General features: G+C 45.3%; 1 protein-coding gene across 3 annotated transcripts in view; it reads left to right on the top strand.

Annotated features, from left to right (window-relative positions):
* Positions 1 to 10,597: 10,597 nt before the first annotated feature.
* Positions 10,598 to 25,246, top strand: part of DUSP29 (dual specificity phosphatase 29) — a 35,476-nt gene continuing 20,827 nt past the window's right edge. The window contains exons 1-3 of one of the 3 annotated variants that reach the window (XM_058696756.1): positions 10,695 to 10,764; positions 22,647 to 22,724; positions 23,394 to 23,621. In XM_058696756.1, coding sequence (XP_058552739.1) covers positions 23,422 to 23,621 — 200 coding nt within the window. In that variant the 5' untranslated portion in view covers positions 10,695 to 10,764; positions 22,647 to 22,724; positions 23,394 to 23,421. Of the gene's footprint in view, positions 10,765 to 18,958; positions 19,346 to 22,646; positions 22,725 to 23,393; positions 23,622 to 25,246 lie in introns of all 3 variants that reach the window. The other 2 variants (XM_058696758.1, XM_058696755.1) reach the window with 2 other exon arrangements.

Raw genomic sequence — 25,246 nt, 5'->3', positions numbered from 1 at the left:
GATGAGCTAAAGGAAAACAAAGATGCCTCACTTTCTTTATACATCTCAGTGAAAAGAAGAGCAACAACATAAGGGGAGTGACATAATATGTCTTGCTGTGACTTTTCCCTCAGTTTCTAGAATACTGCCTCATACATAGTAGGTGTTATATGGGGGTATACAGACTGAGTGAATTTTCAACCCACTGCAAGCCAAACTGATCGCAGTGATGAGGGACTTTTTGGGTCTGGGCTGTACTCTCTCCCCAAGACTGGCCTCAGGGGCAATCTGAGACTGTGAGCACAGACACCAAAGTAGTAAGTTGCTTAATAAAACATGAATTTCTTTCCTAACTCAATCCATCAGCACCTTGTGCAGGGAAAAGTTATATCATCAGGGTCAGAAAGACTTTATTAAAACAACAACAATAATAGTTCTATTGTTATGTTGTTCATTTATTCCTGAACATGCAAACCCCTCAAAGTCAAAGTTATCAGGTGATTCTTTATCATCTACCACCAAAACATACTCAGAATCGAAGCCACTTCTCACAAACTGCCACTACTATCCTTGATGAAGCCACTAGCATCTCTTTCCTGAACAACCAGAATAATCCCCTCACTGACTCACCTTTTGTTTACCACATTCCATTCTCCACATACCAGTCAAAATGTTCTTACAAATGCGAAGGGGGTGCTGGGTGGTTCAGTCAGTTAAGCATCTGACTCTTGACTTTGGCTCAGATCATGGTCTCACACAATTTGTGGGATCAAGCCCTGCATTGGGTTCTTCACCAGCAGTACTGAGCCTGCTTGGGATTCTATCTCTTCCTCTCTGCTCCTCCCCCTCTCGTGTATGTGCGCATGCTCTCTCTCAAGTAAATAAACTTAAAAATGTTAAAAATGCAAATTAGATCATGTAAGCATCCTCCATAGAATAAAATCCAAACTCCTTCCCAAGGCTACAAGGCCCTGTGGTTATAGGTTCTCATCTGCTAATGTTCTCTCCCTCACTCTCTGTATTGCAACCACACTGGCCTTTGAATGCTTTAGGTTAGGTTACTATAACAGACACTTAAAAATACAATGGCTTAAATGGACAAATGTTTATTTCTCTCTCACATTGCTGTACAGAGATAGATGGGCAGTACAGATAGGCAAGGGGACTTGGCTTCAAGAGGTCATGTAGGAACCCACGTTTCTTCCACCTCATTGTTCTGCCATCCCTGAAAGTGTTGTCCTCATCTGCTGGGTTGAACACATCTGTATTCTATGGCTTTCCACTGTTGCTACCTCCTAGGTGCTTCAACATTACTTATTTGTTCCCTTAACTCTGCTCATACTCTGTATGTAATCCCTTCATTAACATATTTTCTTTTTTTAACTTATTTTTTATTTTTTATTATTTTTGAGAGAGAGAGAGTGTGTGAACATAAGTGGGGAAGGGGCAGACAGAGAAGAGGATAGAGAATCCGAAGCTGACAGCAGAAAGCCCAGTGTGTGGTTTGATCCAACAGACCGTGAGATCATGACGTGGGCCAAAGCCAGACACTTAACTGACTGAGCCACTGAGATGCCCCTAACATCTTTTCATGTAAACCATCTCTGGTGAATTCTGTCCTTTGCTGGACCCTGACTGATCAGGTGCAATGTGTCAAAGTCAATCCCTTCCTAATATTGAGCACCTTCCAAAAATTGGACAATGACATGCAGAAGAATGAACCTGAATCACTTTCTTATACCATACACAAAAACAAATTCAAAATGGATGAAAGACCTAAATGTAAGACAGGAAACCATTAAAATCCTATAAGAGAAAACAGGAAACAACCTCTTGACCTCAGCTGCAGCAACTTCTTACTTGATATGTCTCCGGAGGCAAGGGAAACAAAAGCAAAAATGAACTATTGGGACTTCATCAAGATAAAAACCTTATGCACAGTGAAGGAAACAATCAAGAAAATGAAAGGGCAGCCTACAAAATGGGAGAAGATATTTGCAAATGACATATCAGATAAAGGGTTAGTATCCAAAATCTATAAAGAACTTATCAAACTCAATACCTCAAAATCAAATAATCCAGTGAAGAAGTGGGCAAAAGACATGAACAGACACTTTTCCATAGAAGACATCCAGATGGCTAACAGATTCATGAAAAGATGCTCAACATCACTCATCATCAGGGAAATACAAATCAAAACCACGATGAGATATCACCTCACACCTGTCAGAATGGCTAAAATTAACAACCCAGGCAACAACAGATGTTGGTGAGGATGCAGAGAAAGGGGAATCCTTTTGGACTGTTGGTGGGAATGCAAACTGGTGCAGCCACTCTGGAAAACAGTATGGCGGTTCCTCAAAAAATTAAAAATAGAACTACCCTATGACCCAGTATTGCACTACTAGGTATTTATCCAAAGGATACAAAAATGATGATTTGAAGAGGCAATGCACCCCAATGTTTATAGCAGCACTATAGACAATAGCCAAATTATGGAAAGAGCCCAAATGTCCACTGACTGATGAATGGATAAAGAAGATGTGGTATATATATATATATATATATATATATATATATATATATATATACACACACACACACACACACACTGGAATATTACTCAGTGATCAAAAAGAATAAACTCTTGCCATTTGCAACAACATGGATGGAACTAGAGTATATTATGCTAAGTGAAATAAGTCAGTCAGAGAAAGACAGATATCATGATTTCACTCATATGTGGAATTTAAGAAACAAAACAGATGAACATAGGGGAAGGGAAGGAAAAATAAGATAAAAACGGAGAGAGAAGCAAAGTATAAGAGATTCTTAAATACAGAGAACAAACTGAGGGTTGCTGGAAGAGTTAGATGGGGGGATGGGATAAATGGGTGATGGGCATTAAGGAGGGCACTTGTTGGGATGAGCACTGGCTTGTGTATGTAAGTGATGAATCACTGGGTTCTACTCCTGAAACCATTACTACACTATATGTTAACTAATTTGGATTTAAATTAAAACATTTTTTTAAAAAGTTGAACTCACTCTGGCTGGTAGGATTAGCTCAAGGTACCTGTCATGACTAAACTATTATAGGTTGGCTAATGCCTATCATTGAACAAAAATGTCCATGACAGTTTGAGGTAATATCACTCTCACGGCAACAAGTATTGACTGAGTGCCTACTGGGTTCATGGATGACCAACATATTATCATATGACACTTCCATCCAGCCTTCTTCTCCCAGTGCTAAAGTTGGCCTTCTCTGAGCATTTTTACTGAGTCTCTTGGCTCTTCTGGGCAACCCTTGGCCCTTGTGCACCCCATCACAGCCTTCACTCACTGAGCTGCTAGTGTTCACTGGGAGCTCTGCTTCCCTACTGGACAGTGAGTTTACCCAAGACAGGGCCTGATTTCCAGCCTCCCTGTTCTGCCACCTGCTTCCAGAACAAAAACCTGGACACAGAGTAGGGTGTTACCTCAGTATACGTCTGTTAAATCCACAGGGAGATTTTGGCTCCTAACAAATAGTTTGTTAATTTAAATCTTTATAGGGACTTCTTAATCCATCCAGTGAGCACTAACACAATTGACCAGAGTCAAAGGAGAATGAGAAAAAGAATAGCAATGACTAGCATGTATTGGTTGCTTCTTCCAAGCCAAGAGCTTCACATGCATTATCTTATTTAATCTGCAAAATAACCCTATAGGTAAGATCCTATTATTATTTCCAATGGACAGGCTCAGAGAAGTTAAGGGACTTGCACTAGCTCAGAGCCAAGTGGCAGGGACAGGATTTGAACCCAAGTCCTTATGTTTCAAAAGCACATGCCCTTCACTCCTCTGCTTTCCTGCCTCCCACACACGAATAATCACACACTGTCAAGGCTCATCAATGTCACTTTGATGCACTAACAGGCCGTGAAGAGGAAACAGCCATCTATCTGTAAAATAAACTAGTTCTGGCATGAAGACAGAGGTGCTAATAGAGACACAATTTACCCATTTGCCAAAATCACTGACAGACTTGAACAGGGCTCAAGTGGCATTTAACCTCCTGGGAAAGGGAGGAGTTCAGGGGGCCACTGCCCCACTGCCCATGCCCTCAGTCCTAAGGGTTCCAGAGCCCCCCAGCAGGAGGCTGGCAGCAGGCACTCCCAGTATTTTGATAGCCAGAGAGATAAACAGAGGTATCAATTTCAGAGAAACATCCTTGGCCCTTAGACATTCTCTCCAAACACAATGTCCTCACGTTGCTTGGCTATCAGAGTCAAGAGTGACAGCTTCACAACAGACATGGCACAGCCAGCTGCCAGCAAATTCCTGGGGGGTGGGGTGGGGGCACAGAAACTCCTAAGGCACCTACACAACAGGCTTCAGGGACTGGGCACAACTCAGGCTAGGAGGAGGGATGGTCTATGGTCATGAGGTAGGCCAGGCCTGGGCAGAAGGACAAATGCAAGTCCCCATTCTATATTCCCATCCCCACACTCACTTGTCTCATCCTCAGTGACCTAGACCCGGGCTGTCCAGTATGCAAGCTATCAGCACCGTGGGGCTATTGACCACTTTAAATGTGGCTAGTCCAAGTTGAGGTGTGCTGTTAAGTGTGAAGTACTCACAGATTTCAAAGACTTCATCTGGAAGAAAAGAATGTCAAATATCTCAATAATTCTTCATATTGATTATGTGCTGAAATGATAATATTTGGGGTAGAGTCAGTTAAATAAATTATTTTATTAAAATTAATTTCACCTGTTTCTTTTTACTCTTTAATGTGGCTACTAGAAAATGTTGAATTGCATACATGGTTTGCATTATCTTTCTGTTGGACAGTGCTGATCTGAAGGATCAAAAATAAAATGTACTTGAATTCAAAGTGAACACAGGTAAATATTATTTTAATCAAAATGTAAATTAAATGAAAACAATAAAAAAACTAAAATGATTTCCATGCATGTTTTCAGAAGAGTTATTTTTCTAAAGCATTCAAAGTTTCTATTAAAAATAAAAGGTAGTGGGGGGGTGGGGCGCCTGGGGGCTCAGTTGGCTAAGTGTCCAACTTCAGCTCAGGTCATGTTCTCACAATTCTTGGGTTTGAACCCCATGTCAGGCTTGATGCTGACAGTGTGGATCCTGCTTGGGATTCTCATTCTCTCTCTCTCTGCTCTTCCTCCACGTGTGCTCTCTCTCTCTCTCTCTCTCTCTCAAAATAAATAAACTTTAAAAAATAAAAGGGGATATGTAATTATTGAATATCAAGGTTTTAAATCAAAATTATCTATATGAACATGAAAATATTAACTGACTTCTTTGAAGGTTCTTTATTTTATAAAAATAAAATCATTGACAATTCTATTAGCCAATGTAAAGAATTGGCATTATGCTTCACACTCATTATATCTGGACCTACCTATGTATACGTGAAAGAATATTATGAATCAATACTCCAACATACTTATTCTTCAGCTGTTGTGGAACAGTTGTGAATATCACATGAATTCTGGATCCTACCCAAAACCCTGAAGCAGAACACAGAGACACCAAGGGCGCTCAGCTTTTTGTACAGAGTGGACAACTGGGTAAGCTGAATAAGACATCTTCTGTCTCACCTCAGCACTTCCACACCTTGAATCCTCCCTGTACTCCAAGGTTAGCAGCAACACAACCCACCAACCTGCATGGAATTCAGACTCAGTTACCTTTTGTTTTGAGGACACAGAGCAAGAATGGTGTTTGTCACAAAAGTGGATACAGCTTCGGGTCACGTTCTTCCAGTGTCAAAAGCCAGATCCCAAGTGAAAGAGGTACCCGTGTATCCTTTTTGTTTCTAAATTTATATATAGCAAAATTCACTCCTCTTGCTTTTACGGACGTGTATAACCATCACCATGACCAAGATACAGAACAGTTCCAGCACCCCCCAACATTCTTACCAGAGTTTGGTATTGTTGGGTTTTTGTTTATTTGTGTTTAGCCATTCTAAAAGGTATGTAGCAGTGTCCCAACCACTGTAGATTTGCGATATGCAGGGACCTCTAAGAACCAAGCTTAGGGCAGGGCCTCCTGTTTCTGGGGTCTATGAATGTTATTATCTAGAGGAGTCAAAAAATTCCCCTTTTGGACTGATGACATATCTAGGAAAATGCCTTATAGGGGGCTTTTTGATGACAGCAGGAGGCCCCAGGCTTAGCCTGCTTGGGAAACTGAGACTGAGAGGGAGCACCTGCTCTGTGTGATCATAAGGGAAGAGGGATCTGGAGCCCCCCTAAAAGAGTCAGTTCTAGAGAGGAAGGTGAGAGACCAAGAATGGAAAAAAAAGGAAACCTGTGGTAGCACATAGAGAGGAGCCTTACGAACAGGTCAGGGACAGGGACGGAAGTTTGTGGACAGAAGTCCCCAGGGAGAAAATCCTGGGGCAGGGGCCCAGCCAACAACCTTTTAATAATAGGAGGCCAGACATTGAATTTGGAGTTGTCTCCTGTTCTGTGCCATGGTCCCTTCTGCCACACAGAATGGCATTGGGTGGGTTGTTTGCTTTGTTTTGTTGTTTTTGTTTTTGTTTTTAAGCTTTTATTTTTGTGTAATTTCTACATCCAATGTGGGGCTCGAACTCACAATCCCAAGATCGAGTTGCGTGCTCTACTGACTGAGCCAGCCAGGAGCCCCTGCTTTTTTTTTTTTTTTTTTTAATTTTTTTTAATGTTTATTTGTTTTTGAGACAGAGAGAAAGAGCACAAGCAGGGGAGGGGCAGAGAGAGAGATGAAGACACAGAATCCAAAGCAGGCTCTAGGCTCTGAGCTGTCAGCAAAGAGCCCGACGCGGGGCTTGAACTCATGAGCTGTAAGATCATGACCTGAGCAGAAGTCGGACGCTTAACCAACTGAGCCACCCAAGCATCCCTGTTTTGTTTTTTTTAATATGAAAGAAGAGAGAGACCTCTGGGAGAGCAGAGGACTTATGGTCATCAGAATACACACATCTGCTATGGAAACATGCCCTCTGCCCTCTGGGTGGGGGTCCTCACCCCTGGACTCTAGCTGGATTCAACATCCACATAAACTCAGGTGTCCACAGAGCACTACGATCCCTCTGGATGTTTTGGACTCAGAAAAGTCATGTATTAATCAAATATCACATATTAGTTTCCTACTGCTGCTGTAACAAATTATCTCAAACTTAGTGGCTTAAAATAACACATTTATGATCTTACAGTTCTGTAGGGTAGAATTCTGACATGAGTTTCACTGGGCTAAAATCAAGGTATTGGCAGGACAGCACTCTTTCTGCAGGTTCTAGGGGAGAATCTGTTTCCTTGCCTTTCCCAACCTGGCTGTGGCCCCTCCTTCCATCTTCCAAACCAATAAGAGGAGTTGAGTCTATCTCACACTGTATCACGCCAACTTCCTCTGCTGCTTCTCTCTTCCACTTTTTAAAGTTTTATTTATTTAACCGCTACACTCCGCATGGGGCTCGAACTCACGACCCCAAGATCAAGGGTCACATGTTCTTCGTACTGAGCCTGCCAGGTGTCCCTCTCTCTTCCCCATTTAAGAACCTTTGTAATTACACTGGACCCACCTGAATGATCCAGGACACTCTCCCCATATTAAGGTCAAATGATTAGCAACCTTAATTTCATCTGCAACTTTAATTCCCCTTTGCCTTGTAACATGACATATACATACATCCCACGGATTAGGATGTGGACATCTTTGGCTGGGGAGTTCATTCTGCCTACCACACTTACCACTGGGCCTAAGTGGGATTCTGATCCACAGAAGTTGGGGCAAAGAGTGGTGGAGAAAAGCACAGGGAGATTCTGGGGAAAAGAAGTTTGCTAATGAAAATAACGTGGGTCAGAGAAGTGGCATAGGGAGAAACCCTTGTCAAATGCTGCCATAGGTAAATTCCCAAGAAGCTACAATGAAAATAACAGCTGTTTCTACAGATCATACTTTACTTGCGCTAGTGCACTTTGCTGTTGCACAGAACCCTGGCAGACTATCCTTGGAGTTTGGAACAGACAGACACATCTCCAAGTCCGGCCGGTTACCTGGCTCACTCCCATCCTGGCATAATGGTGTGTCTGCTGAGTCCACATAAGACAGCACCTGGGGGAACTACCCATTGCCTGAGTTCTGCCCTGAGAGTTGTGCAGAGAATGCTATTGTCAGCCCTCCAGCTGCTAGAAGACAGGCTGCATGTCTCCTGACACCACCACCACTCTTTCCTAATAAAATCTTCCCAGGGTTTCCTATAATTCCTCATAATTAATGATGTGGCTTCCCACCCTTCCCTATTCTTGTCACACTTTTTGAGACATACTTTATTATTTTTTTAAGTGTTTATTTTGAGAGAAAGAGAAAGAGTGTGAGTGGGGGAGGAGCAGAGAGAGGGGAGAGAGAGAATCCCGAGCAGGCTCCAAGCTGCCAGCACAGAGCCCATTGCCAGGCTTGATCTCACGAACTGTGAGATCATGACCTGACCCAAAATCAAGAGTCGGATACTGAACCGACTGAGCCACCCAGGCACCCCTGGGCATATGTTAATGTGTGAAGGATTGGGGGCATGGGGGGTGTGGGGAGAGGGGCACCAGTCTTCTCATCAACTACATGTAGGGTCTGCTGTAATGCAGATGATAATCCAGCAACTCACCCCATTTTTTTCTTGGCTTTATTTCAATATCCCTCTAGACAGTGTGAAATATTATCTCCCACACTTATTAATCATCTATCTCAGATGTCTTTAGATATTTGATTTTTGCCCCCTGCTGAACCTACATCTTCAGAGGTCCCTTTTGCTTCCTTAACCTTGACTTGGGCTGGGGTTAGGGCAGGGTCTGGGACCACCCCCTGGGCTCCTAGCTAGACAGAAATTGTTCTTCACCCGTTGTCAGTTCCAGAATCTCTGACTCCTTTAGTTCCTGGGGTAATTGCAGAAGGGCCTTTTGACCCTGCTGCTCTGACTCCAGCACTTGACAGCAAGGACATTTGGGCCCTGACATTTTGACCTTTTTATACACTCAGGTCCTGAGTCTCTGCCTTGTGAATATTCTTTGCACCAAGAAATCAGTAAAAGCAGTCTTTCACAATGAAACATACTAGTAGAAATAATCCCCCTAAATAACACTGGCAGTAGCTAAATGTGCAAATTGGGGGGAGGATTTTTGGTTTGCCGAATACAGAGTTGCAGAGGACAATATAATGACCCCAACACAAGAAGACTCTGTTAAGTGAAGTATATGGGGAGACTGGTGACCCCTCCCCCCAATCTTTCACACATTAAAGTATGCTCAAAGTCAGGGTGGGGGGTGGTGACAAGGATGGGGAAGGATGGAAAAACACCTCATTCATTATAAGGAACTGTAGGAAGCCCTGGAAAGATTTTTTTCTTATGCTTATTTATTTTTGAGATAGAGAATGCCAGTGGAGGAGGGGCAGGGAGAGAGGAAGACAGAGAATCCCAAGCAGGCTGTGCACTGATAGCAGTGAGCCTGATGCGGGGCTCAAACTCATGAACCCTGAGATCGTGATCTGAGCTGAAGTCAGGCACTCAACCGACTGAGCCACCCAGGTGCCGCAGCCCTGGTAAGATTTTAATAGAATATTAGAGAAGCCTTGACAGGACTATGGCCCTCAGCACTTAAAAGGAGAGTCATAGTAGTAGGGCATGGTAGGGGGCTCCTGGAGCAAAGAAACCTAGAGCCAAGGAGGCGGGGTTGACAGAAGGCAGAACCAGGAAGAAAGACCTGGGAGTAACTGTTGGATTGGAAATATTTTGGGCATCCTAATATCATCGAGCATTAATAAAAAAACATTTATTTATTTTTGAGAAAGTGCATGTGTGAGAGAGAGTGGGAGTGGGGCAGAGAGAGGGAGGGAGAGAGAGAATCCCAAGCAGATTCCTTGCCATCAGCGCAGAGCCTGATGTGGGGCTTAAACCCATGAACCGTGAGATCATGACCTGAGCCAAAACCAAGAATTAGATGCTTAACTGACTAAGCCATGCAGGCGCCCCCTATCATCTAGCATTTTAAAAGTGTTTACCACGTACCAGGCACTGTGCTAAGTATTTTCCATACTTCCTCTCACTTAATCCTCATAACCACAAGAGGACAGCATTATGATTATTTTCCCCACTGAAGCCCAGGAGGGTTGGACACTCGTTGGAGGTCTCACATGAAATGACACAATGCAAATGAACCCAAGCTTACAGAGTCTCTATCTGCTGTGTTTCACTGATCACAACCCACCCATACTGCAGCATCTATTCCATCGACCCCCCAGAGATGGCTGCCCAAACTCCCGGAAAAAATGGCAGTGGAGAGTCCGTCTCCAGTCTGGGTGCTCCCAACCTTCCCACAGGCTCCACATTAGCTGGCAAACCTCCCCTGTTCCAGTTGTTCTGGAACAGAGTCCAGGGCAGGGCCCCACAGACACCTGGCCTCGTCCATCCCAAGAACACAAAGCTGGGAAATCCCCCTGTCTGTCCCCGCCCTGGACAGCCATGTGTCCTGCCTCTGTGGCTGGGCCAGGGACAAGCGTGTGGGCTCCAGGTACAGGTCTCCCAAAGTCAAGGGTTTCAGGTCACACTGGCACATCATTTTGCAAACAGATGCCACGGGTCTCTTCTCAGACTGGGCAGCACGCAAGGTCAGCGTCAGCAGATCTGACCCTAAAAATAGGCTCTTGGATGCCAGTCGAGGTGGCCGGGTGTGCAGCTGCCACACACCCCACAGACCAGCACCTCCTGACCCGGCCAGGCCCCAGCGCACACAGGTAAGGACCTTTGGTGGGGAGGCTGACTCCTCTTGGGTCCAGTCAAGTGTTCTTTGGGGGTCTGGGTGTGGGGCTTAGAAGACCCCTTTCTACTCTGTTTCTAAAGTGGCAGAGAAGAGCTGACATTCTTTTAGTATGATAGGCTTCTTGTTGCCCCATCTTTCTCTAGGGACTCCATGGAATTTTCTCCACTTCCCTCCCTCTAAATCTGAGCTTCTAGTTCAGTGACCATTTCTAAAGGATAATAGGGTGGGTTAAAGCTCATTGGGCCCTTGTGAGGCACTGGATGGATTGTATCACGTATCGTTTCCAGCAAAGTTCTACATTTGTCCACTTAGCTAGTGGAGGGGAAAAAAAAATCTCAGCAGGAGGGGTGATAGAAACACTGTAGTGACTCACATCATGTGCAGGGCAGCACAAATTACAAACACGGCACTCAAAATCCCAGGAGTGAGAATTCTTTCTGTGTTCTGGATAATGCTAAGCATCATTTGGAAAGAGTGAGTGGCCATTTTTAAAGCTTTTCCCAGTCCTGGTGGGAGGATAAGGATGGGGATGACCGCCCTGGTAGGTGGGGAGATTGGGTCACGGAGGGACAGAGTCACTTGACCAAGACGGCAGCGTGTGTAGATAAGAAGGTGGGAAGTCATACTGTGTCTCAGAGCAGGGTTCACCTCGTAGACTCTGGTGCCCTTTTCCTGTGGCCCAACCGCTCCTTGTGAGCCTGGAACCTGAGAGCTGTGGGGATTGCGAGCTCTGACTGTTCAGGAAAGCCTGAAAATGTTCAAGGGAAAAAGCTACCAAGTCAGAAGGGAGGGGGCATGAGATGCATGTTTAGAGAGGCCTCCTCACTTATGGCCCCAGCACCGGAGTGTCCCTGGTACTTGGTATTTGTTCAGTTGCCCTGACCTATGGCTTGTAGCCCCTCCTTGTTCTATTTATGAGAAAATCACTTTGGTCCCACCAAGGGACAATTATAAACAACAGTTGAAGGGCTTCTGAGCTGAGTCTTGTACAGGAAAATGAGCCTTGGGTCTGGGGTTGGGGATTGGGACGTGGGAGAGGGTCTGAAGACTTAGAGGCCTCTTTAGGGGGCAAATGTGTGTGGAGGATGACAAGGGAGGCAACGTTTCTCCACCATGTGATAAGCTGGAAGCCCTCACTGGGAACATTTCTGTCCTAGGATGGATTGTGTTGGAGGGGACTCTGAGTCCTCTCTGAGGGTGGGGTTCCTGTGGCTACTGTCTATCCCACAAGGGGTGAGGAGCAGAGCAGGGGCACTGAGGCTGGAGGCTTGGCTGTTAGCATTTCCTGTAACCCTGCTGAGGCCAGGCTGAGTCCACTTGGGGAGGGGGCAGCCTGCCCTCCATAGAGCCAGAGGTTGGCTCTGCACAACCCTTGTGAATCTGAATGTTTCCTGGTGCTGATGTGTCAGGCATGGTTCTAAAAGCTTTTCTTATAAGTATTAACTCACTTACTCCACAGAACTGCAATAGCCCTATGAGGGAGGTGCCTCATCATCTCCATTTTCAGATGAGGAAGCTGAGACACAAAGAAGTGAAGTGGTTTGCCCACATCATACATCCCAGACAGTAGTCAAGGCCAGAATCCAGTGTATCTTAGAGTCTGATGGCACAGGCACTGTGCTCTGGGGCCCCTTGGTGGGGTGGGAGCAGGGGTGACATCTCACCCTCCCACTTCCCTTGATGCCTGAACTCCAACCTGGGTCTGGTCCCAGGGAACAGCCACTCCAGATAGTGGGGCCAGGGGTCACAGCTCCATTTGTCCTTTGCAGTCTGCCTCCAGAGCAGACGGTGTTTGAATTTTTGCTTCCAGTGACCCTTGATCACTGGAAGTGGGTCCACCAAGTCCACAGTAAATAGGAGGTCAAGTCTCATAGCAGTCTGGCACGGCCACCAGACATCAACAAGATGGAGAGAGTCCTTTCCCCTCCTCCCCAAAGCCTTCTTATACTTTGCACACGAGCAAATGAGCCCCATCACCCATAGGAAAATGTTCAGGCTTATTTATGCCCCATCCCATCTACCATAACAATACCACAAAGATGCTTGGCCCTGGCCAAACTGTTCTACCTATAGTCCCTACTTTTGGCTCAGAACTTAGCTTCCAACACAGTTGGGAATTCTCTATCCAGCCTCCCCACAGCTTCTTTGTCCCCTTTCGTGGAACATTTTCTGGGCCCGTGTCAATGTACCAAAGAGTTATATCATCTCATTTAATCCAGGAACCAGTTAGGTGGATACTATCCCTATCCTCAGATGAGGAAGCTGAAGCCCAGGTATTGAGACTCCAAGGCCAGAGAGAGCTCTCTCCACAACTGCACACACTTTGGGACACACACTGGGGATGGCAGCACAAAACTGAAAGGCCCAAGCCCACCCTCAGGAGCGTAAACTTTGTGGCCAGGAATATAATGACTGTCTACTGACATGGGTTGGGATACGTGGCTGCCTGGGTGGAGCCCAAGTCTTACCACCTGGTGTCATGTTACTAATCTCTGACCCTCATTTTGCTCATCTGTAAAGTAAGGACAGTCATTCTCTGTCTAGGAGGTTTTGAGAGCAGATTATCACTGGGCACACAATAAAAGTAACAATGGGGGCACCTGGGTGGCTCAGTCGTTAAGTGTCCAACTCTTGATTTCAGCTCAGGTCATGATCTCGCGGTCTTTACTGATCAGCACGGACCCTGCTTGGGATTCTCTCTCTCCCTCTCTCTGCCCCTTCCCCTCTTGTGCTCGCTTCCTCTCACTCTCTCAAAATAAAGAAATAAACATTAAAACATATAAAAACAAATAAAAGTAATAACTGTATGATCATTTCCCTGGGTCCTGCCAGGCCTTGATTTCTCAGTGAACTTTCATGGCAGCTTCAAATGTGAGTACTTGGCCAAAAACCTTCCCAAGGCCCAGAGCCTCCTCTGTACAGTACTCAGAGACAGGCCTAACGAGTAATAGTGGCCTAGATGGGGAAATGAAAAGGTGGTGGGCCCATGGTGAGGGCCACACTTCCGTAGTCCACCCCACCTCGTCTTTTCTGGCCTCAAGGAAGCCTCATGTTCTGAGGTGATGCACAGTGGGAGATAGCTTTTGTAAGTTGTGGTATAAAAGACCATCTATTCCTGAATTCACGAGCTGTGAAACTGCCTACAGTATTTCCACACATCTTCAGAGGAGGCAAAAAGCTGAGCCACTTAGGAGTCAGGAACAACAATGTCATGGTCTCTTGTCCCTGTACTAGAGCCTCCTCTTCCTCACCCGGGGCCAGGCTGCAGAGGTAGTCCATCCCAGCCTGCTCCCGTGTCTGAAAAGGAAGTAGAGTATGGGCGTCCAGCCTCCTCATGGTTTCCGGGAGGCTCAACTCTGCCAAACCAAGATTGGGGAAATCAATTAGGAGTTCATAAATTACCACCCTGAAGCGTTTTGAAACCATTTGAAGAGTTAATCAAACAAGTTATGACATCAACACCATCACAGAAGGAATATTAAATTACCTCTTTAAATGAAAGCATTTCTGTTTTTTTTAATAAAAGGACTTTATATTAATTCACATAATTGCCTCCTGTTAACATACTTGCCAGAATCCAAAAGAAAAAAAAAAATCTGTTAAACTTGGATTGTGTCAGATATGTTAAGAATTAAATTATAGGCAACAAAAAATTCCTGGGTTTTCACGTCCAAGTTTTAATTTTTTTAGAATCCACAACTTTTATTTTCTAGTTGGGATCATTTTTATAGATTTAAGATGCGTAAAGACAAGCACTGACTTGCAGTAAATTATAAATGTTTATATATATACATACACCGCTGCCAAATTCCATCCTTTCACATACCTCATCAGAAGGTATCACTCTCCTAATAGAGAAATTTATCCAACCACAGTAACATTTTTACTCTCCCTCTTCTTTCAAGGCACATTCCAAGCCCCACTTGGGTAGTGTCATGGAAGAAGTGTGGTGTGCATGTATTTAAATACAGACTAACTTTCCCCCATGATCCCAGTGCATCAGGAAGGTAAATACGCAATGTACACACATGCACAGATACAGAATGACTTCAAAGGGAGAGGAGACTGTCTGAAGATTAGTTTATAAATTGCTCCATTAGGCCAAAAGCCTCTAGAAGGCAGAGACCTCTCTGGGCCAGCCCATACCTGGTGCATAACAGAGGGATGTGTGAGGAAAGCCTGGAGGTGGAGCACAGGGCCAGGTCTAACAGATGAGGTGAAGTCAAAAAGAAAACAAAGCCACTCATGCTCATTTTTGACCCACCAGAGCTAATGTTGGCTGACTCAGACTAAACCGAGACTAGGTAAGGCAAGTCAAGGATGCTGGCTCTGACGCCATGGGACAAGGAAACAGTGCTGCCCTCTTCACCTGAGGTCTGTCCGCAGTCAGAGGGGAAGGAAGTTTCAGAGGTAGATTTACCCCAAAGCTTCAGAGCCCCACACTTAAATAGCCTTCTTCCAAGCCCTGCACCTATTTGTTTTCCTTTTCTATTTTTTGGTGGGGGGAGAGGGCACAAGTGAGCAGAGAGGGAAAGAGAGAGAGAAGTGGGGCTCACCTGAAGCGGGACTTATGTTTTACCAGAAGTGTGGCTTTGTGCCCACCTGATGCGGGGTCCGAACTCATGAACTGCGAAATCATGACCTGAGCTGAAGTCAGATGCTTAACCCACTGAGCCACCCACATGCCCTTTGTTTTTCCTTTTTCTTTTCTTTTCTTTTTTAAATGTTTATTTGTTTTTGAGAGAGCGAAAGACAGAGAGCAAGTCAGGGAGGGACAGAGAGACAGGGCAACAAAATCTGAAGCAGGCTCCAGGCTCTGAGCTGTCAGCACAGAGTCCGACGCAGGCTTGAACTCACAAACTTCAAGATCATGACCTGAGCTGAAGTTGGACACTCAACCAACTGAGCCACCCAGGCACCCCGGTTTTCCTTTTTCTTATACAAATTGTATAAGCTTCAGGACACACAAAACTTAATTCTCCCCTGGTTTCTCAGGAAGCACTGAGGGATTAGAATGATTTTCTGACATGACCTACTCTGCTACCAGAGGCCTCAAGCAGGACACAGCTCTGCCTTTGGGGAGCTCACACTGACTGGGAGGGCACTCGGTGCCATGCAAGATGTAAGGAACACCTGGCTAGGCCTTGTCCTGAAGGTCACCTTCCTGTGCCTAATCCACAGGTTAGGGTGAGCATCTCCTTTGTCCAGAACAATCCTAAAATAGAACTTGCACAGACTTCCCCCATCACTTCATATACTCAAGTAATACATGTTCAACACAGAAATTTTAGGATAGATTGTTTCTTAAAAGAAAAAAGAAGAAGAAGAAAAATCACATATAATTTCATCATCCTAAAATAAGTATATAACCAGTGTTAATTATTTTGGTGAACACTGAACATACTTCTGGTCTCTTCTCTCTACCTGCTCAAGCCTCCTTCCCTTTGATTTCTCAAAACCACCACCAACACAGCTGCCTGTTGCATCTAACAGTTTCAAGGTTTAGGGTGACAAAAAAGAGGGCTGACATGGCTTTGGGGCACTGCCCAGTGAAGCACTGGGAATCCTTGCTCTCCCCAGAACTGTACGCCCTGGACACTACACACATGGCTGTCTGTGACCCTCCCGCCCTTCCCACCAGCAGGGCCCCTCACCTCTTCTGGAATGTTCTAGGAGGCTCAGAACCCCCCCCTCCCGCCCTGTACAGAACAATTTAGCTCTCTTTGTTTGGCATCACCATCTTCCCAATCATGCTTCGGGACTTAACTTTTTCTCATCCAAAGCGTCCTCAAATGGTAATTTTTGTTGAGAAGGAGGCCTGCTCTGTGGCTCACATTCCATGGTTACCTGGCCAGTCTTTGTAGGCATAGGGGTCTACATAGAGATTTCATTTTCCCACTGAAATAAGTAATGAATCTCTCTACCTGGCTTCTCCCATCCTCCACCTTAGAAAGAGTTTAGGTTAGGTTTTTTGTTTGTTTGCTTGTTTTTTAAAATGTCTATTTATTTTTGAGAGACAGAAACAGCATGAACAGGGGAGAGGCAGAGAGAGAGAGAGGGATACCCAGAATATGAAGCAGGTTCCAGGCTCTGAGCTGTCAGCACAGAGCCCAATGTGGGGCTCGAACTCATGAACCGTGAGATCATGACCTGAGCCGAAGTCAGATGCTCAACAGACTGAGCCACCCAGGTGCCCCTTTTGTTTGTTTTTAAAACCATCTTTCCCTTCTTGTTACAGCTCCTTTTTTAAAAATGTGTGTTTATTTATTTATTTATTTTTTTAAAGTTTATTTATTTTTGAGACAGAGAGAGACAGAGAATGAATGGGGGAGGGGCAGAGAGAGAGGGAGACACGGAATGGGAAGCAGGCTCCAGGCTCTGAGCCATCAGCCCAGAGCCCGACACGGGGCTCGAACTCATGGACCGCGAGATCGTGACCTGAGCTGAAGTCGGACGCTTAACCGACTGAGCCACCCAGGCGCCCCAAAATGTGTATTTATTTTGAGAGTGAGAGCATACTCTGAGGAGCAGGGAGAGGGGCAGAGAGAGACAGGGTGGGAGAGAATCCCAAGCAGGCTACATGCTGTCAGCACAGAGCCTGACACGGGCTCGATCTCGCAAACTATGAGATCATGAGCTCAGCTGAAACCAAGAGTCAGTCACTTAATGGACTGAGCCACTCAGGCGCCCCTATAACTCTATGTTATCAAAGAAGAAAGTGAAGCTTAGGGAACATGAATTATGTAGATCTGAGAGTCTTGAGTAATTGTTGGAGCTGTGAGAACAGAGAAGGGCCTCAAGCCAGTGAATACAGGGAGAGAGGGACAGGGAGGGAGAGGGGCCCCAGGAAAGGGCCAGGTCCTGGGAGCAAGTAAGATAGAGTGGAAATCACAAATTAGAAGTCACAGGCAGCTTCCTGCCCAGCTGTTCTGTTTGGTCAGCACAGTTTAAAAATATAGACATGGTTATTTATTATAAAATATGATTATTTATTCAAAGACTCCCAAAATAGAAAACAGAAAAAAAAACTCCCTGAGTCCTGCCACTTGCTCACAGCATTGACATTTTGATGTTTTTCTTCCAGTTTAAAAAAACAAAACAAAACTATATAAGGTGTTTTGTTTTGTTTTTACATAAAGTCAAATCATGGTGTTGCAATTATAGTTTTGAATTCATTCAAAGCCTTCCCTCATTGGGCAGGGGAAATCTGTAACCAAACGTTAAGCTGTACCATTGAAAATTCTGAAAAGGAGTCAGAATTAAAAAGGGGTCCCTGTGTTAATTATTCCTGGAAATAGTACCTGAAAGTCAGGGCCACCATTTCACAGAGAGAAATGCCACTCTAGGCCTTAGTGGTCAAGTGTCACTTGGCCCCTGAATTCTCTGTCATCAAAGTATCTTCAAATGTTTTAAAATTAGCAGTAAGTATCTTAGGTTAGTTTCCCTCAACAGCTGACCCTGAGACGAGGGTTTGGGTTCAAGTTGTTTATTTGCAAGATGCTCCAGGAGTGTGGCGCAGAGTGAAGCAAGTCTGAGGGAAGAGAGCCAGCATGGGACTTGCATGAGGTCACCAATCAGGGCAACTGGGGCTGGAGCACAGGGCGGAGCCTCCAGGAGACCGTGGAGGACAGACTTCCCACTGAGATCCCACTGAGCAAGGGGTGGGGGGCGGTGAAGCTGGGGTACTCCTCCACCAACTCCTGCCCCTCATTTGCAAATAACTTTCTGAGGGTAACTCCTCTTATTTTAGGCCCGACCAGCACAAAGACCAGAAAATACCCTCGAGCAAGGAAATACAGGGGCTTGAGGGAGGATGCCTTTTGTGTAGGAGGGAACTGCCCACTTCTACCCCAGCAATCTGAGCTGAGGAATGGAACAGGGCAAGGACAGCATCTCCTTCAGCTGCCTACATTTAAAAACCAGTGGATTTCTCACAAAATTCTGGCTTTCTGACTTCTTATAAAAATATCAGACAATCTGGCTTACATTCCCACAGGGAAGGGCAAGCAGCTACACCCTTCAGGGGAGCATTTGTTTTCTATACTACCACAGTCCCTACCAATCCCTGTTGTCTCCTACCTGAGGCCAACTGTTAGGGTTTTTTTGTTTGTTTTATTCTTTAACATGCACCCTACCTCCCCTCTATGTTACCTTCCTGGCCCCTCCAGGAAGGAGCCTGAGTCTGCTATCCTTTGAGGAGGAGACAGGCTGATGCCATACATACACCGAGTAGCCTTCAAGTTGGCATTTGGTTTCCTGGGACCGAACCTTTAAATATGAAGCTGTAACAGAAACCTGGAGGCCTCTCTTGACAACCTGCCCAGTTCTCATTATGACATTTAGCCTGTGATTGATATTGTGTGTGTCATCAAGACCTTGGCAGTTAATCTCTGGGTCGAATCTATGGAAACCAAACAGAACAGATTTGTCTTCCCCTTCCATTTTGGCTGTGGTCTGGGAAACAGACGCTCTCGGCTTCTCTGAGATTCAGAAATTTGGGAGCCATGCAGAGAGGGATGCACACAAGCCGTCTTCAGGATTTGGAAAGATTACAGGTCTGTGGTTTCTGGACTGTTCTGTGCTTTGTTCTCTTCCCCCATCAAATCTGCACACTGGAGGATAATGGATCCCAGAGCTCCCTCTGCGTGCCAAGCCGCTCTGGGTAGACCGCACCACTTCCTCTTCTGTCTGGAAATCCAGCCGAGGCTTTCAGCACGGAGATGGGGTTGGGGATGGCTCCTTCCACAGTGTAATGAAGGAGCAACAGCCTCAGCAAGGGTGAGGTCAGCTTCAGTGATCAAAGGAGGCAGGCAGAGGTTTCAGAATGCAGTTTACTCCAGCATCACCCTAAAATCACCTCTTCTGAGGCCTCCTTAGTGGCAGACAGGGTTTTGTGGGCTGTTTCCTGCAGCAGAAGTTTCTGGCCATCCCTGAAAACAACTCCTCCCTTTGTGACTGGAAACACCAGCAGTCAGGCCCTAGAGCAGAGTTTGGGCCTAAGCAACCACAGGAGACTATCCGTCCTGCATTGTGCACTTTGCTCACCTTTGTCCCTCCTCCATTGGCTAAAAGGCTCAGTCCTGCCTCATCAGCTCTGGCTGAGTCCCTAGCACAGGCCTCGCAATCCCTCATTTATCCACCCTTCAGTCATTCATTCACACCCTCCATTCATTCACTACATGTCAGACACTAGGCCTAGAGAAATCAACACAGGGCAGGGAATCTCCAGGTAAGGTCATCCAGCTCTTCCCTCCTCCCAGCCCTGCACCTTATTCTGGGCTAAAGATATGGCCTCTACTTCAATGAGAAGATAGAACATATTTTGAACACCCTTGCTATCCTTCTCTTGACTCACCAGCTCCTTGACTCTCTGGCCACATGCTTGGGCAATCATTATCAGTCCTCAATGAGCATCAGACTTACTTGGGAGCTTGTTAAAATACAGACTCCTAGGGGCACCTGGGTGGCTCGGTTGGTTAAGCGTCCGACTTTGGCTCAGGTCATGATCTCATGGGTTGTGAGTTAGAGCCCTGCGTCAGGCTCTATGCTGACAGCTCAGGGCCTGGAGCCTGCTTTGGACTCTGTCTCCTTCTCTCTCTGCCCCTTCCCACTTGTGCTCTGTCTCTCTGCCTCTCAAAAATAAATGAATGTAAAAAATTTTTGGAAAAAAAAAAAAACTACAGACTCCTAGGTCCTTGGCTCTGGTCGAGGGTGCCACCCAGGAATCTGTATTTCTAGCAAGTGCCAGATTATTCCACAGAGGTGGTCTTTAGATCACACTTTGAGAGAATCCACAGAAGGACCACCTCTGTTGCCCCAACCCCCAACTCAGGACACTGCAGGAGAAAGTCACGGATCCTGGCTTCCCAGGATCCCCAAAGACACACTGCTGGCTAGTGATCCTTTAATTCATCTGCTGTAAACTTGGGAAATTCCAGTTCCCCAGAGCAGTTTCAGCCCTCTCCTTTTCTTCCTAACATTTAAAAAACCATTCTTTTAATGTTTATTTATTTTTGTGAGAGAGAGAGAGAGACAGAGTGTGAGCAGGGGAGGGATAAAGAGACAGAGGGAGACACAGAATCCAAAGCAGGCTCCAGGCTCTGAGCTGTCAGCACAGAGCCCAAGGTAGGGCTCCAACTCACAAACCACAAGATCATGACCTGAGCCAAAGTCAGACACTCAACTGACTGAGGCACCCAGGTGCCCCTCTTCTTAACATTTTTTAATGAAAAATTTCAAAGACACACAAAGAGAAAAACAGTAACTCTACCTTGCAACCATCATCCAACCCCAACCACCACCATCCATGGCCAATCCTGCCTATCATACATACCTCCATTTTACCCCCCACCCCATACACAATATATTGTTAGAATTTTCCAGGTATATTATTATCATTTTTTAATGTTTTTTACTTATTTTTGAGAGAGACAGACCACGAATGGGAGAGGGGCAGAGAGAGAGGGAGACACAGAATCGGAAGTAGGCTCCAGGCTCTGAGCTGGCAGCACTGAGCCCAATGCAGGGCTCAAACTCATGAACCACAAGATCATGACTTGAGCCTAAGTTGGATGCTTAACCGACTGAGTCACCCAGGCACCCCCCAAGTATATTATTTTTGAAGCAGATCCCAGATATCATATCATTTCATCTGTGAATATTTCAATACGTAATTCTAAAAGGTAAAAACCTAGCACACTGTACACAGTGTGCACACAATTAAAAAATAATTTAAAAAAATTTAGAAATGAAAAAAGTTACCTTAACAAAACAAAAAAATAAATTAATTAAAAAAAATAAAAAAATAAAAGGTAAAAACCTATGGTATAATTTAGCTGTTCTTTGAATCTCCTGCAAATTAATTGTTAGGTTCAGACTCTGAGGACTCTGCTAAGACAGGTTTTTCTTTCCAGAAGAGAAGACTCTTCTGGTGATGGCATGTCCTCCCAACAGAAGACCCATAATGTCTGATTGTCTCTTCTGTAGCAGTCAGAGTTGAATGCCTATATCCATTAGTTCATCAAGTGTTATAAAAAGGGGCTTTCTTCCATCTTTATTATCTGGGATAATTATATAAAAGAGCAAATCTTCCTCATCTACCCAGTAGTACAGTTTGTATCAGAAAGGAACAGTAAATGCTAGATTCTTTCCCTTTACTTGTCTGTCTTCAAAATAATGAGCTAGTCCCTCACATCTTCCAACAGCGAGTAATTGTTTTAAGTGTCGTTACGATTTGAATGTCTGATTTGTTTTAACCCATTGCAGTTATTTTTATTAATCATGCTCAAATTGTCCTGTTTTTGACAAGCGGGAGCCTCCCTGTGTTGTGTTCTCAGTCCCTGGCATGATCCTAGCGGTCTTTGAAGCTAGCAAACTTTTTTTTACATTCTTCAAATCCCTAGTCTGCCCCCCTCACAATGCATCCCTACCCTCACCCCACCCTCTCAGCAGTTATTTGCTTCTCAGAAGACTAAGACCATGTGTTATAAACAGCCTCAATTTACAATGTTCCTCATCTGTAAAATAGAGATAACAATAATGCCTACCTCATAGGGTTGTTAAGAAGATTAAATGAGTTAGTAATTGTAAAGCACTGGAACAGTGCCTGGTGCAAAGTAAGTGCCAGCTAAGTATTTGTTAAATGAATAACACTCATTCTCCATCACTCACCTGCACGTTTCTCAGTCACTCTGCCTTTTTTCTCCTTGCCTCTAGTCTCAGAGCATAACCTCCCCTCAGGCTGTCTGAGTGTAGATGCATCAGTCACTCAGCTCAGGGAACAAACACTGCCCAATTCCACAGCAAATTCCTTTCTTTGGGGACAGTGGAAACTCTTCTCCCACATTCCATTTGCAGAGCCTGACAAGGTCTCCAAATATGCATTTCAATCTGCAAACACAGCTTTACAGCTTGGAACATCTCTTCTGACCCCTGGTAAGTTAGCACAACTGCCAGCCCCTAGCGTGAGAGCAGCCAACAACATTGCCTTCAACTGTCCTAATGCATTGAGGAACCCTCATGCAGCCAAGCCTCCTTCTACCCGAGGGCTCCTGGAGATTCCAGAATGTGCATGGCTGCTTGGCTCAAATGGGCTCTGGATTTACAGGTGTGCCCGGTCCTGTGGCTAATGGCTCCCTGCAGGTGTTGAGTATCCCAGGCCTGGAATGGTAGGAATCTTCTGGCCCTTCCTATTAGGATTCAAAATGGTCAGAACCAGCAGATTTTAGTCAGATAAAGGAAAAACTAGGACCAAAGAAGGGATAAAAGCTAAAAGAAAGGAGGCAAGGGACTGACTGCCCACAGGGATTTCTGAGGCTTGAAGCCTGTCTTGACTCTGCTGCAAATCCTCCTCGGCCCATGTCAGAGGGCCCCCGGCACTACTGCGCTGAAGGAGAATGGAATGTTGGTTAAGTGTTTAACTGCCATCATGGCCCTCCTTGGTTACTTCTGTGGCCTGAGAAAAGGAAGCAGAAGCACAGCAGGCAGGGGAAATGCCTGTTGAATCTTAAGATCAGTTTATTCCCACCTCTTTTTGTAAAGGCCTTTCCCTACCTCTGCCTCCTGCTAACTCAAATCCTGACCCTCTCTCATGACCAATTGCAGAAACGAAAGAAAATCCCTTGGCTTCAAAATGACATCCAGAGAACCAAAGGCAAGTCTCAAAAATGCCTACCCATCTGCCAAGAGGCTGCTGCCGAAGGTGGAGGGGGAGGTAGAAGCAGAGGACTACTGTACCCCCGGAGCCTTTGAGCTGGAGCGTCTCTTCTGGAAGGGCAGTCCCCAGTACACTCATGTCAACGAGGTCTGGCCCCAGCTCTACATCGGCGATGAGTAAGTGTCCAGGCCAAGCCTCACCTCTGGCCTCACCCAGGAGAAGGCAGCCAGCCCCTCCCCAGCTCACACCCCTCACTCCCTCCTAGACATGAGCTTTTGCTTTTTGGGTTAGTTGTATTGTGAGAACTCAATTAGGGCTGGGTTTATCTTCACATTATAGAAAACCCAGAGAAAGGGCTTATGCAACATAGAGGTTTATTTCTCTTTTATATAAAAGAGGTGCAGAGGAAGGTAAGCTGGGGCTGGCATGGTGACTCCAGGGTCATCAGCGTCTCAGGCTCCTGTGCTCTGCTCCACCATCCCAAGGGTATGGTTTCCCTCCTCAAAGCTGTTGCATGAGCCAATAGTGCTGATAGAGCTCCAGCCACCATCTGTGGGATCCAGGCCACAGAAACATAAAGAGAAAGTAAGTGCATCTTTCCAGAAGAAAGTGTCTCCCAAGACCTCCCCTGCCTCTAGCTGCAAGGGAGGCTGGGAACCGGAGCCTTTTGTTTTAGCTGGGTATAAGAGTGGCAAGAACAAAGTCAGTTCTCAGATTGGTGACACAGGAGCACATGAACTTATGTGTTGGGAACATGGTAGGTCGAGCAAAGTTGAGGTCACCGTCCCCTCCTCTAGATTTTTATAGCCACCATTTCCCATTCCTCCAACAACTGGAAAATGTCTACTATAAATAATATTAATAATAATAATTCCTTTCACTTACTGAATACCATGTTCTAGCCACAGTGTTAAGCATCTTGCATGAATGAGCTCATTTTGTTTTCATTATAGCCCAATGAAAGTCATCCAATTACTCCCATTTTAAGGATAAGAAATCAAGGGACAGGGCAGGTAAGCAACTGGTCCAAGGTCCACAGCTCAGTAGGTGGCAGAATCTGGGATTCAAATGCAGTTCTGACTAACCCAGAAGCTTTTATCTTAACCAGTACTCCTACTCCTCCATCTATTCCCCAGGATTCCTGCTCAGGTTCCATCTCTCCCAGGAGCTGATGGTGTAGGACCCCTGCGTGTGTGATGTTAATAAACACCATGCTGCATAAAACCTGGAGATGACTGCCTAGTCATGGGAAATCCAGGGGCAGCATCCCTTGCCTTTTTTTCCCCTTAATATTTAAAAGTGTTTTCAATGTTTGTTTATTTTTAAGAGAGAGGGATTGCATGCACGAGCGGGGGAGGGGCAGTGAGAGGGAGACAGAGGATCGAAAGCTGGCTCCATGCTGACAGCAGAGAGCCCAGGTGGGCCTTGAGCTCACGAACCACGAGGTCATGACCTGAGCTGAAGTCAGATGCTTAACCCACTGAGCCACTCAGGTGCCCCTCCTTAATATTTCTAAATTGAAAAAGTTAGAAAAATTACATGTCTTTTTATACTAAACTAAATAGAGGGTTATAAAAACAAACTGCTAATCTCCCTCTGTCCGCCTTAATTCTGCCACCAAGTAACCAGTATTAAGCTCACTTTCATATTCCCACTACTTTATGTGTGCTGCTGCAAATGTAAGGTAACACACACACACACACACATAAAGGGTTTTTGCTTCTTTCAAATAATTTTTAGGAGAAAAAAAGGAATCATGCTATGGGTACTTTTACTATTTCATAGGAGAGCTGTACTCTAA

The sequence above is a fragment of the Neofelis nebulosa genome, chromosome 13 (genome assembly GCF_028018385.1).
Source record: "Neofelis nebulosa isolate mNeoNeb1 chromosome 13, mNeoNeb1.pri, whole genome shotgun sequence".
NCBI lineage: Eukaryota > Metazoa > Chordata > Mammalia > Carnivora > Felidae > Neofelis > Neofelis nebulosa.
The sequence above is the reverse complement of the archived record's forward strand: the minus strand, read 5'-3'. Positions and strand labels throughout refer to the sequence as shown.